This window comes from Scleropages formosus, chromosome 6, assembly GCF_900964775.1.
Source record: "Scleropages formosus chromosome 6, fSclFor1.1, whole genome shotgun sequence".
Classification (NCBI taxonomy): Eukaryota; Metazoa; Chordata; class Actinopteri; order Osteoglossiformes; family Osteoglossidae; genus Scleropages; species Scleropages formosus.
The window spans coordinates 32,334,630-32,348,419 of NC_041811.1; the positions used below are offsets into that span (position 1 = coordinate 32,334,630).

The following is a 13,790-nucleotide window of genomic DNA, read 5'->3' on the forward strand; positions in this document are numbered from 1 at the left end:
GTCTTGAGGTCACCAAGGTCAAGACTGCTACATGATGATTGATAATAACTTTGCAAGCGAGTTAAAAAGGTAAAGGTGATGGTGTCAAACTTGCTTGAACATTAAGGGCAACAGGACCAAAGCGGTCACCCATATGCATTAGTAAATAAAAACTAGTTATCTAGGAAAACTGAAATTGTGAAAACAGAAAACATCAGCTTTCTGTTCATGTTTATGATAATGAATAAATAGATAATTCTCTATTCCATATTTTCAATCCCAACTAAGAAAATGACTGGGAATAAGTGACAAGCGACAGTAGACGATGCATTCAAAACGAAAAAGTTTCTCTTTCCAACAATTTAACTGAATGTAACTCCTTACTCGCCGCGCGCCCTGCATTTCCGGTATAGGCTCCGGACCCCCCGCCACTCTGGGACAATGGAAAAAAAAAAAGCAGAAAGTGAAAATGTTGTTCCTTTTCTCTTCATCTTTTAACGAAATAAATCTGGGGAAACTGCTGATTATGTCATTTTCAGTCTTTTATAATTGACAGCAAAACGATACTTCCGACTCGAGTCTCGTGCAAGAAGGCAAGTGGGACGCAAAACACACACTTCCCGGCGCAGTTTGAGGCTCTTTCACACACACAGCAGGTGCGCAACGTGTCCCTTGGAGGCACCGCAAAATTAGCGCAACTTGTGAAACACACAGCCAAAGAAAGTGTCGCACCGTCGTACCCACGACGTGCTCGTGAAAAACGTGTCCACACGCGCGCGACACTGACTGACAGTCCACGTGGATGTTGAAGAATATTGCGTCACCGTATTGCTACATTATTATAGTAATTGCGGCGCTTTTCGGCGGGCGATTAGTCTTAACTGACGGGGAAGGCGTGAATGAGCTCACGTAGTGTTTGTGGAAAAAAAAAAAAAAAAAGTAACAAGTCAGACTACAGAAATGCCTTTTGTGGGCGCATTAGGAAAGGAATCCGGACTGCGTGTAACACGAGACGCCGCGCGCTGGAAAAGGTGAAACAGTGTTTTGGATAGAAGCGCGCAGCCTCGCGACATCAAGGACATCGGACCCCGAGTCAGGCCTTTCATACGCAGGCTATTATGCGAAGCACATCAGCAGTGTGCCAGGGATTCCTGAAACTTTAAAAAATCGAACCCCTCCTCCCTCCTCCTCCTGCCTCCAGCGCGCGCGCGGTCCACACAAGGGCGGACTGCGCTCGCGAGCGATGTGAGAGCGCGCGATCGACACGGTCACTCCTCATGTGAGCTCGCCGGCACTTTTTTTTTTGTCGATCCATGCAAGTACTGGGCGAAACATCCTGTACGCACCCGGTTTAGTGCTGCTCGGATGCCCAGTTCTTACCAGCAAGAAAAAAAAAAAAATTGCAGATGATGAGATTGATTCTTAGCTTTTGAATCGACGTTGCGGCTTTCATCGTCACGCTTTCATCGCACCGAAATCCATTGTGTTCAGGGAGGCTTAAAGATGAGGGCGAGCGCCTTTGACGGCGTCATTTATTTATGCACGCACCTCTTTCTGTGGAGCTGCAACGTGCAACCTGTTGACACCCAGCAGCAGCAGCAGCAGCAGCCGGAGACGCGGCCGGGGAACGCGCACGCCGGGCGCGAGCAGCACGCGGCTAATCTCAGGCAGAGTATTAAATGGGAGGTCAACGGGCAAGTGTTCAGCTTACTGAGCCACGGATCGGAGTTCCAGCCGCCGAGGCAGCGCGACGGCAGCAGGAGCCGAGAGCCCACGAGACCCGTCATCATCATCAGTAACGGAACTGCGGGGGACTCGAACGCACAACCGGCCGCGGCGCAGAGACCCCGGCACCCGCAGCCGGGGCTCCGAACGCTGTCTCGGGCGCTGCACCGCTTTCAAGCCGCAGCCAACCGGCAGAGGAGCCGCTCTCATCAGCGGTCGGGTGCTGGTTCGGAGCCCAGCGCCGGGCGGACGGGAGAAGCGGGACGCGAGGAGTCGGACGCGAAGCGCAACGACACTGTGACTGCGGCTCCTGCCGCGGACCCCGGCGCGCCGCCGCTCAGCAACCTGAGGCCGGAGGACATGATGGCGGGCGACGACCCTTACAACCCCTACAAGTCCATAGACGACAACAACCCTTATTATAACTATTATGACACCTACGAAAGGCCGAGGAGGAGGCAGCGACCCGGCTACGGTACAGGATATTTCCAGCACGGTAAGATACTGAGGTCCACTCGTCGCTCCATCATGACATGTCTGTCCACCATCCATGCCATGGTCATGGTCCAGACCATTGATTTACACTTTTCGTGCTCCGAGGTTCCACGTTGTTAAAATAAGATAAGATGAGATGAGATCTGATAAGATGAGATAAGATAAGAGATAAGATAAGATAAGATACTTTATTGTCATTCATTACAACAATGATATTTTGTGTGGCAACCCTCAGAAAACAGCAGCAGAAAGAACACTTTTAAATAAACAAGTAAATAAGTTAATAATACTAGAAGTAAGGGGGGGGGAGGGGGGGGGGACATGCCCTGCAATGCTTAATAAACCTCGAGCTGTCCCGCAAACTGTTCTTCATAACCCCACCGACCGCTGTGTATTATTGGCTCATGCCCTGGTTATTCTTGAACTGTTTATATTTCAAAAAAAAAAAAGAAAAAATTACGTCACTGTGCAAAAATGTGTGCGTGACTTGTCCCGCAGGTCTGCCGGATCTCGTGCCAGACCCGTACTATATACAGGCGTCCACGTACGTCCAGAGGGTCCCCATGTATAACCTGAGATGTGCCGCCGAGGAAAACTGCCTGGCCAGGTATCTGTTTGCAGCACTGCAGTTCAAGAGAAAGTAGTTTCTTTTTTTATAGCTGCTTTCTCTGACTGAATCATCTGGAATTGTTTATCTCATATATGTAGTATATGCACAGTATGGTATATTGTATATCCTATATAGTCCTATATATAGCAATTCCTGTATATTCCTACATGTAATAAAGCACTGCCGAGGTATTAATGCTGCTGTTACGGGGGGATATTGGGATGGATATTTTGAGCCCTTTAGCTGGGTAAAAGTTAAGTGAAAGCACTGTTGTTGTGGAAAATAAAGGGGAACCTGCTGACAGTTTAATAGGTGTCCCGCCTGTAGTGCTGCTCACATGGAAAAGCAGTTACTCGTGAATTCTGCCAAAGGGACACTGTGAATCGCAAACAGCTTAATTTAGCTGCTGTCCGTTTGTTTGTAAAGCAATCCGAAATAATCTGGAAGCAAAGCATGTAAACGTTTCTTCTATATTTAATGTGTTTTCTTGACAAATAACTATTAAGGCACAACTGAAAGTTATTCTTGGTGGCTGAGGTGACTTGTTGCCTTTCAGAACTGATTTTAGAAATGTTTCCCAATAAAATGCTCATGAAAGGGATGGAATGTCCAGCCACCTAGGGATTTGACTGTTTTGCACAACAGTTCAGCCTACAGGTCCGAAGTGAGGGACTATGACACGCGGATGCTGTTGAGGTTCCCTCAGCGGGTGAAGAACCAGGGCACGTCGGACTTTCTGCCAAGCCGGCCACGGTACTCATGGGAGTGGCACAGCTGCCACCAGTGAGTCACCTCTCCTCCCCATCACTCAGTCTCTCTCTTCTTCTCAAAGAGCACCTCAGTCTTGCTGAGCCTTTCCTGTAAAACAAAACTAATGTCTCTGTTAAATACACATCAGGCTAATATTGTCTGTAATAAAAAAAAAACAATATTAGTAATAATAGTAATAGCCACAATTACAGCAATCTCAGCACTCCTTTTCACGCTGTATTTTGGTGTAGCTATTCCCAGAAGCAGCTATGGTAAGAGATTTCTGAAAATCTCTGAAAATCTGTTGTCTGGAGTCATAAATCATAAATCCAGTCAAATCATAAATCAAGCAGTTACTTCCCAAGCAATAAAAGCTTCTTACTATAGACTTTTCTTGATGTTTCTTATGTTCCAGGTTCTATAAAAACCCCAGATAAAGCTATAATTGTAAAGCTAGAATCAAAAGACTGCTGTGCGACATTTATTTATTCCATTTTCATCAACTACTCATCCTGTTCAGGGTTGCTGTACTCCAGAACCTGTCCTGGAAACCTAGGGCATCAGGCAGGGTACGCCATGAATGAGAAGTCAGCTTGGTGCAGGACTTTTATATTATTATTGTTTGTTAATTTTAAACATTATTTGTAATATTTGTCAGCATTTGCCCATCCTGGGTGTGACCCCTCCCCCTCCAGCCTTGCGCCCTGTGTTGCCGGGATAGGCTCCTGTTCGCCGACCCCATTCGGGACAAGCGGTTTCGGACAGTGTATGTGTGTGTGTGTGTGTGTGTGTGTGTGTGTGTGAGAGCATCTGACTACTGTCAGTATGTACTGTTATCTACAGTATAGGACAATAATAAAGTATCTTCATTTTTTTTGCTCGGTAGGTTCTGTAAAAGTCTTGGATATAGCTATAATAAAAATTATGCTGTGAGGCTTCTCTTTTAACAGTTTTTGTAACTGTGAGCCACATTAAAATTAAAACTAATTTTAAGTGACTGAAAATAATACCTTCTCTGCACAATCACTTATTTAAAGCTGACTATTAAGTGATTTATCTTACAAATGTCCAAAATTTGTCATATCATTATTGATCATAACACAAGGAACAGCAGACATGAGCCGTAAACAATGTGGAAACAATTTGAATTAACCATGCAGTTGTTTTTTTGTTTAAGGTCAAGCAATATTTTTAATAAAACAGGCTGATGAGTAGCATTATGTTCCATATGTGAAAATATGTAGCCAAATTCTTATTCTAATATGTTGGCAATAATATTGAACTTGAATACTTGAATGATTATGCTGTTCCTTTGGAATTCTCCAAGGCTCTCACTTGTTAACTCTTAAGCCAACTGACAGTCACTTGTACGGCTGAGTCCAAGAGGTCAATTTAAAAGTGTTTGTTGAAAAAAAATACGTATAAAACATAACCATGTAGTTACAGCCCTAAAATGTGGTGTATTTCGCTGAAATTGGTGACTGTCCTGTCTTCTGAAGGCACTACCACAGCATGGATGAATTCAGCCACTATGACCTGTTGGACGCCAACTCACAGAGTCGAGTAGCAGAGGGACACAAAGCGAGCTTCTGTCTAGAGGACACCTCCTGCGATTATGGCTACTACAGACGTTTTGCTTGTACGTCACACACCCAGGTAGACAGTTTACCCATTTTAAAAATAATCATTATCCAAGTTTGGGCATGTGCTCCAAAAGAAAAAGTACTTTAAAATACTCAAAAAGGAGAAGTTTTGCCAAGATAATTGCGGTCCAGGCATAAAAGGAGGAGTGGAATAATGTATGGTCATAATCACTGTCTTCATAATTGAGGCCTTTCATAATGAAGGAAATTGCATCTTTACAATTCATCTTAAGAATGTGGACTTTCCTACACAGCAGTTAGGGGTTTATCCTTTGCAAGAAAGGTTTGCTTTAAACGTGCATGTTGTAAAGTGTGTAGTAAACCCTGTCGGACTTTGAGAGCTTTGACGTTTGAATGGTCCACTTGTTTGACCAAGCAGTTCCCTCGCCGGTTTTGACCACTAGGGACTGAGCCCTGGATGCTACGATACGTACAATGCAGACATCGACTGCCAGTGGATTGATATCACGGATGTGAAACCAGGAAACTACATCCTGAAGGTTTGTCCTCTCAAAGCTTGTATTGTTCAGACATGGAAACCATCTGGGTTGTGTTGGAAGTTATGAGTTTTCCATCAAAAACTCCCTTGCTCTACAGCTTAATGTTCTGGATGTACTTAATCTGTTGTGTGGGCATGTTTGTATAAAAAACAATAAGAAATTCTCTTGGTAAATATTAGCTTTCCTGCTTCCAAATGTCAAAAAATGCATTCAACACAAAAGTAAACAAAGCTATAAAAAAAAAGAAAAAAACATTTAGTTCATTACAATTGGCACAAAGTACTTACTGATCAATCATTATGGAAAGGAAAAGTCTGACATTCAAAATTAATGTTACCATACTTGTTTATCCACAGAAATCATCAAAGTTGTAAATTTAAAAAGCATCTTGAAATGATTTTAAAAACAAAATATTTTTAAAGTGTACAAAATTCTGGTTCTTTGGAACTAATTATTCATTTAAAAAACAATATACCGACTCTTCAATTTACTGATGCAACTGGAGCAGACAATCTGTTTGTAATTCGATTTACTGGTAACACCAAACTCACTTTTATTACCACTAAGTCACAGTTACTAAAAGCTACAGAATGCAGATGTCATTGAATTTATTCACTGGTTAGGTTCTGGAAAAATCACAGATAAGGTAGTAATAGATGAAAAACTTTCCATCCATACAAACAGTATGAATAACTGCTTGAATAGTCCAGGGTCGTGATGGTCTGGAGTCTATCCCAGAAGCACAGTACATGAGCTAGGGTACACCCTGGACAGGACGCTAGTCAATCGCAATGTAGCTCGTCTGTTAACTTCAAAGTACGTGAAAATTCATGAATTCATAAAAACTTATTTAAATTTCCTGAAAACAAAATAGTCTCCAAACGTTCCTAGTCCATCCCTCTACATGAGTGATTCATTACATAAGCACGTGTAGTGTTTATCGGCCTATGGCCTGTTTCAACTTTATTATGTAGACAGGCTATAAAAGCCGAATAAGACAGATGTACAACAAATTATTTACAGATTAGGTTTTGGATATAGCAATTTTTGTCATTTTGTTAACCACCAGCACTCACAAACCCAAGACATGGGCTACAAACAATGTGGAGGTAAGTAGAATTAAGGTGGCCCATGAACTAATTGGGTGCGTTTTACACCAGCTAAGTGTTGGACACGGAAAAAGAAGTTACTATGCTCTGCAACAAGCAAAAACTTTAGAAATGGAATGGAAAACAAAACACAGGTAAAAAAATATATAAACTGTAAAAGGTTTTTACTTTTAAAAATGAGTAACATGAGGAACTGGTGTATTATATTGTTATATTAAACACATGTATCGCTAAAGCTAAATGTAACAATTTTCACCTCCACCTAACCTGTTTGTGGTAATAAATTAAAAAAAAAAGAAAAATCCAGTGTGAAATACATGCAAGGCTTTGTCTGTTTTGTAGGTCAGTGTGAATCCCAGCTACCAAGTTCCAGAGTCGGACTACACAAACAACGTAGTGAGGTGTGACATTCGTTACACCGGCAACTACGCGTATACGTCAGGATGCCGTCTTTCGATGTGAGTATTCTGATATTGCTCTCTCCTCATGTGCAGTTTCCAGCCATCATTTCTATTTGTTGATTTTATTTCAATACTTCCCATTAATATAGCAATAGTAATACACTACATTCTCAATATTAACTCAAGCAGTGCAGTTCAGAGACTTGGTCAAAAGCAAACAGTAGGTCGTTGTTGATTTAAACCTTTTTTTTCACATTTTATCAACCTGTTGTGCCTTGTAATGCTACATTTGTAGAGATTCTCAGGAACCTGAGTATTCAGCAATGTTCACTTGCTCACATTAACTACCTGTTCTTGTCAGGGTCATGGCAGTCTAATGCATATCCTGGAATCACGGGGCACCAACTAGAATGGGTACAACCTAGACGGGATGGGACGCCAGTCCATCACAGGGTAGCCAGGGCAATACAGAGAGTAATATAGAGTCACCAATCCAACTGAGACACATGTCTTTGGAGTGTATGAGGAAACCAGAGCACCTCTAGGAAACCCACACAGACATGGGGAGAACAAGCAAACTACACACAGACTGAGCTGGATTCATACCTACCTGGATTCATACCTACAGCCAAACAACCCAGGCACTGTGAGGCAATAGCGCTGCCCGCTGTGCCACTGTGCCATGTTCTAGATGCTTTAATGAGGAAAATAAATGTGTTTCTAAGAGTTTAGGAAAAAGGAATCATTATTCTCTGAACCAGATGTCTTTGTTTGCTCCCACTACCTCTGGCTTCGAAATAGTAGTACTTTGAGATCACAGAAAATACAGAATTATATATGCGTGAGTTATGTTTCTATTGAATACTAAAATCCTTCACGTCCGCACACTGAGAAGCACTTTAATGGAACACCGCTGTCTTTTCAGGTATTAAAAAGCGTCACGGGAGTGGTTGACCAAGAGACGTTGTGGACCAAACCCATCAACACACACCTTTTAAGGACAAGAAACCACTGCCGGCTGAAGGACTGCATTGCTTGTGCCAGTCAAAGCTATGCATACTGGATCAGAATAGCAAAAATAGGAATCCTTAGTACCTAAGCTTTTATGAACCAGGGGTTTTGAAAGTAACTGAAAACATTTATTATATTTTATAGCCAAACTTTACACTTTTATGTTCTATTTTATGTTCTATTTCCAGCATTTTAGAAAATGTAGTTGTCTACAGATTTACTGACATGCTAAGAACACAAAGCCGAAATTTTGATGGAATGAAACAAATTATCCCATGAAAACTCAGCAACAGCTTAGTTAAGAGTAATATTTTAAAAGATTACTTTCCTGACACATGCAGCACTATCAAAATATTTTTCATTGATTTTTCCATCTCTCCCCAGCTGGGTTACAACCTTACCAGTTTCTTATGTGATATAATAAGAGGACTATTGTTGCAGGAATATGCTATTTTTTTTTTTTTTTTACTTTCTCATCTTCAGACAACCAGTGCACAGAAAGGCATTTTCTTGTTACATATAAAAGCCATTGCATAAGAAGGACTGTGATTTTAAGTTTAGACAGCAAATGAGTTGTTGTCAAGATAGTTTTGCAAAAATTGTGGTGCTCCCTTAAGACTTGAAGGCTGTTTAAATAACATTTATGTTAGGGCTATTGATTTATAAAAGCATTCATTGTATTCCTTATTTGTGTAATAATACAAATGCTAAATTTATCAGACATGTAAATTGTAACTTTGGTATCTTTTATGCCTCTAGCTCATAATATAACAACACATCCTAATCTTTATATGAAATACTGAATAAACTATTAAAAGTTTGATGTTATGGCTGTATGTTCTACAAATCCAGTTCTAGACATTTTGCATGGCTGTATATTCTCTTTTATCAGATGAAGTAAGAACAGTTGATATCCTCTTGTTTCCAGTTAGGTACTGTCAGTTATCTGCTTCATCACACCTTAAAGCAACTCAGAATTAAACTAAGGACAGTGCCGTTAAAACTGGGAAGCTATTAAATCAGTAGTTATCAGGATGGGAATTAATTTGGGGCAGCGCGGTACCTCTCAGCTCCTAGACCGTGGGCTCGGACGTCGGTTCGAATCTAGCTCTGTCCGTGTGGAATTTGCATGTTCTTCCCGTGTCCGCATGGGTTTCTTCAGACCAAAGACATGCATTGCAGGTGGGCTGGTAAATTAAATGGACCTTAGTGTGTGAATATGTGAATGAATGAGCGTGTCGGTCATCGCGCTGCGACAGTCCTGTCCGGGATGTAGCCTGCCTCGCGCCCTGGGGTTCCAGGCTAGGCTCTGGGCTGCTGTGACCATGAACTGAACAAGCGGTTATTGATGATGGATGGATGGATGGATGGCAATCATTCGGACAACAGGCTTCCATGTCTGATGGAAACCTGTCTCGGCCATGTAATGGTTTATGATATATTCCAAGGATCGTATAAGTTAATTGCTCACAAAATTGGGGCAGTTGGTAGCGTAGTGGTTAGATTCACTCCCTTTGGAGGGAAAGGTCAAGGGTTTGATCCCCACCTCTAGCTGTTGTAGCATTGAGCAAGGTACTTACCCTAAATTGCTCCAGTAAAATTACCCCACTGTATAAAAGGGTAAATAACTGTAAGCTTGTGATAATTGTAACCTTAACACTGTTAAGCTGCTTTGGAGAAAAGAGTCAGCTAAATTAATAAATGTAAGTGGTACATCCCCTTTCTGGCACCAGGGTAATTTCATTCTCCTTTCTTATAGAATCACACTAACTTCTACAGCCATTCTCCTCTTTTCGAGGTAAAAGTTTCTTTAACACAAATACTGTCCTGATAATGAATAAAGTCAGATTATGAACACAAGTGAACATTGGGAAAAGCCAGTGCAAGTAAGGCCATCCCGTTGGGGGGACTTTACTGCCACCTATCAGTTTGGCGGGTGAACACGTTACATTTACTCCACTACAAACAGATTTTTTTTCAAAATAGGTCAAGTGAAGAACTTCTGCAATTTAGAAAAAAATTAATGTAAACTGAAGAGGTTATAATTTTACTGTTCGTACCTCAGGAAGCCAAATGTGCATGCACCTCTCTGCGACTCCTAACTAAGCCACTGCAATAATGCTGTCTTTGGAAAGAAAATATAGGCGCGATATGTTAATTGAGGGCCACTCCTTATACTTAATGAAAATGTGGCGATATCGACGGGTAATTCTGTCAAATCCCACCTATTTCATTGTCGCGGCTCAGCAGCTTAGAGCACCGAGCGGCGTCACGCTCCACAGCTCGCGCACACGCCACGAGAGGATCGAGCCGACTGCGGCTCACGGGCTGTGCGTCACGACGCAATCCCCGACACTTACGTACTGACGTCGCGTTTCTCTGCAGTCACGTGACGAATGTATTTACCATATTTCCCCGCGTTACCTACGTCCCGTCTTCGAAAGACAGCAGAAAGAAGAAGTAAGCGGGCAGTTTCTGCACAGCTCTGCGGTTCACTGGTTAATATTTGAGCCGTGTTGTGTTCAGAATGCATCCTGTAATGGTGTACATTCCGTCCTTCCGTTCGGAGGACAACGCGGTGGAGAAGGGCTACACGGTAAGTAAGAGCGCAGTGCGGTCTGGACAACGCCGAGAACACCTGTGTACCCGGCCGGTACCCGTAGCTGTACCTGACCCTCGTGCGCCCGACAACATCAAAAGAAATCTTGCTGAAAGCCGTTGCAACATTTCCGTCACGCGGCCAAAGAAGAGTTTCGGCGCTCAGTGATTTAAACCGTAACATGAATAAGTCTCGCGCGCACATGATGATGATGATACACAGACTAGACTAGTGTGTTCATTAAAGTAACTCCTGAACAAATAAATTACGATATTTTTGTTTAGTAGGTTAACCCAAGTCCAGTGAATGACAGTTTTGCAGACTGCTAGTTTAATATTAGCCTTTTTTGAAGTTTAGAAGTTTTATTTCGCCTTTTTTCAAGCCTCAAAAGTTTGAATGGTTCATGTCGCATAACGCATATTATTAATCAGCAAAGAAGCTGCACATGCAGCACATTTGTGGTAGAGCTTGACAAGAACCCCTTGTTATCTCTTACTTTGGTGCCATATGATTTACATACGTTTATTCATTTAGTTGACACTTTTCCCCAAAGCCACTTGCAGTGTAACCTACTTATGACTAGTTACTCATAACAGCTGCCAGTAATTTTACTGGAGCAATTCAGGGTAAGTACCTTGCTCAGGTCAGGGGTACTACATCTGGAGGTGGGGATCAAACCTGTGACTTTTGGGTATTCCACTACCAGCGATCCCCAAAATTTAATTGGATTAAATCAAGTTGTGAGCGTGTGTGCAGCTGGTGTTTGAAGAAGAAAAAATTTCCCACTCATTGACCACATTGATTTTATGTTCTTGCTGCGATGGAAGCCTGATCCTCACTGTCTTGACGTGAATGTACGCGCGCTCCTCTCCTGGGGTTCGGCAGCCGGTCCCGTGTCGGGTGCGAACGTCGCTGTGCTCACGCAACCTGGATGTTTCTGTCCCATGTAGGTGTTTAAGATCGAGGTGCTGATGAGCGGCCGGCAGCACACTGTGGAGAAGCGTTACAGCGAGTTCCATGCCTTGCACAAGAACGTGAGTTCACTGCGAGTCGCCGCACCTGAACCTGCAGCAGGCAAAGTTCAGGAGGTCTGAGCTCCTGGCAAAGTGCTCTGCATATTTACCATCCATGTTATCCAGGAAAAGGGGTTTACCTTAGTTTCTCCAGGTGATGCTTCGTTTTAACACCTTTTTACTTTGTGGTTCATTCAGCTGAAGAAGGTAATAAAGCCCCCAGAAATACCCTCCAAGCATGTCCGCAACTGGGTGCCCAAAGTCCTGGAACAGAGGCGACAGGGACTGGAGCAGTACCTGCAGGTAACCATGCATTCGATCAGCTCAACAGGATGGATATGCATGACATGTCGTTGTAAACAAAGTTGGTTTTTTGTTTTAAACATTTTTGTTCCATTAAACTTATAACCGCTGAAAACACAGGAGACTTTGAGGCGAAGGGTCTAGAATACACCTCGATAGAAAAAGAAGGGGTTAAGGTCAGGTAACATTTGCACCATGTTATCACGGCTGGACGTCTAGTTCAGTTCCCAGTTTGAAGATAAAAATGAGAAGCTGCAGTCATTTTCAGAAAAACAGTGATATTTTGGGGCCGCGTCTACCTGAAACCTTCAAATCCTTCCTCTTTCGTTGATTTTCTTCTTATTTTTGCAGACTATAATCACGGAGAATGAAGTCCTTCCAAAAATATTTCTAGACTTTCTCAATATTCGTCACTTTCCCTCCTTACCAAAGACAGAGAGTTGTGGGTAAGATGAGATGATTTCCTTAATGTCATCTGACAGTCCTTTGCTGCAAGAATATTTCAAAACATGCTTTAATTAGTTTTCTCCTTGTAGATCATTTGAAACGGAATCTGAAGAATCCAGGTACAGTATGTGTCTTTATGCCAAAAATCCCTAATTTAGCTTTGTGAATTATAAATATGGGGAAGTGTGGATCTGAATTTATGAAATATACACAGTATATTATCAATATTCCATGTGTTCTAACTCTGCACGTGTGTGGAGGAGCTGGAGGATGTAGTACTGAAGCAGACCATGGTCCCCCCAACTTCTCTCTGCTATTCCCTACACAGTTTTAAAAGTTTTTTTTTTTTTTTTTTTTTTTTTTTTTTTTTTTTTTTTGTCCCTGCAGCAAATTATCGCATCAGCCTGTGCTGGTCTTCTTGAGGGACCCTTACGTTCTTCCCGCCAGTCATGGTAAGACCCCCGTACCGCCTCAACATGTCATGCCCCTGAAATACTTACTAAACATCAGTTTTAAGAGACAAAATACATGGTTGATAATGATAAAACTCTGTTTCCTGTAGATTCTTTTTCAAACGTGGTCATAGAGGGTGTAATCCATGGAATATTCTTCCCGGACCTGCACCCGAGGTAGATTATGGATCAGCTGTGAAGACTGACTAAGATGAAAGGGAATAAACACTATAGTGCATTGTGTGCAAATAAAGAGAATATTAAATTTATTAAATAACATTTCAATTTATACATTGACCAAGGAAACATTTTAAAATGTGAAAAATGGGGTGAAACTGACAAACGAACTAACGATGAATCTTATGCACTCACTCTGAGACCAGCATCCCCCCCCGCTTTGGCTGACGTGCACTGTGTTGAGCCATCTGCACAGCTTGTTTTACTCATGGAAAAAACTGAACCACTGGTAAAGTATAGTGTATAAATAGAATGAAGCTCATTACACTAAAAGGGAACTTTTTGGGAATTATATTTTGTGTTTTACTTGATGTATCATTAAGAATCACTCATGCAGCATTCCTTAACATTTTGAGGACTTCTATTCTCCTGCAAATGCAGGGAAGGTGTTAACAGAAATTCCTTATTATTCTTTCTTTTATGATTTGTTGATAACTGTCAAATTGATAAAATGTCTGACAAATATCCACGTACAATAAAGACACCAGCACAAGGGTGATACTGGGTAAATTATGA

The 13,790-nt window shown here is 42.0% G+C and overlaps 2 protein-coding genes across 2 annotated transcripts; both read left to right on the plus strand.

The window, feature by feature from the left end:
- The first annotated feature begins 918 nt into the window (after positions 1 to 918).
- loxa (lysyl oxidase a) lies at positions 919 to 9,018 on the plus strand. Its single transcript, XM_029253163.1, has 7 exons — positions 919 to 2,200; positions 2,698 to 2,806; positions 3,455 to 3,592; positions 5,059 to 5,215; positions 5,607 to 5,702; positions 7,154 to 7,269; positions 8,138 to 9,018. Exons 1-7 carry the CDS (start codon positions 1,483 to 1,485, stop codon positions 8,142 to 8,144), a joined length of 1,341 nt encoding a protein of 446 aa, XP_029108996.1. The 5' UTR covers positions 919 to 1,482; the 3' UTR covers positions 8,145 to 9,018.
- A 1,593-nt stretch (positions 9,019 to 10,611) lies between these two features.
- On the plus strand, positions 10,612 to 13,492 carry snx24 (sorting nexin 24). The gene is made up of 7 exons (XM_018750774.1): positions 10,612 to 10,819; positions 11,773 to 11,856; positions 12,034 to 12,138; positions 12,490 to 12,584; positions 12,675 to 12,704; positions 12,973 to 13,037; positions 13,148 to 13,492. Exons 1-7 carry the CDS (start codon positions 10,751 to 10,753, stop codon positions 13,216 to 13,218), a joined length of 519 nt encoding a protein of 172 aa, XP_018606290.1. The 5' UTR covers positions 10,612 to 10,750; the 3' UTR covers positions 13,219 to 13,492.
- Positions 13,493 to 13,790: the final 298 nt, after the last annotated feature.

Coding starts and splice junctions, on each gene's coding strand:
- snx24 (XM_018750774.1), top strand. CDS start 10,751: ATGCATCCTGTAATGGTGTACATTCCGTCCTTCCGTTCGGAGGACAAC. Junction 10,820..11,772: donor CGGTGGAGAAGGGCTACACG/GTAAGTAAGAGC, acceptor TGTCCCATGTAG/GTGTTTAAGATCGAGGTGCT. Junction 13,038..13,147: donor CGTTCTTCCCGCCAGTCATG/GTAAGACCCCCG, acceptor TGTTTCCTGTAG/ATTCTTTTTCAAACGTGGTC.
- loxa (XM_029253163.1), top strand. CDS start 1,483: ATGAGGGCGAGCGCCTTTGACGGCGTCATTTATTTATGCACGCACCTC. Junction 2,807..3,454: donor GAGGAAAACTGCCTGGCCAG/GTATCTGTTTGC, acceptor TTTGCACAACAG/TTCAGCCTACAGGTCCGAAG. Junction 3,593..5,058: donor GAGTGGCACAGCTGCCACCA/GTGAGTCACCTC, acceptor TGTCTTCTGAAG/GCACTACCACAGCATGGATG.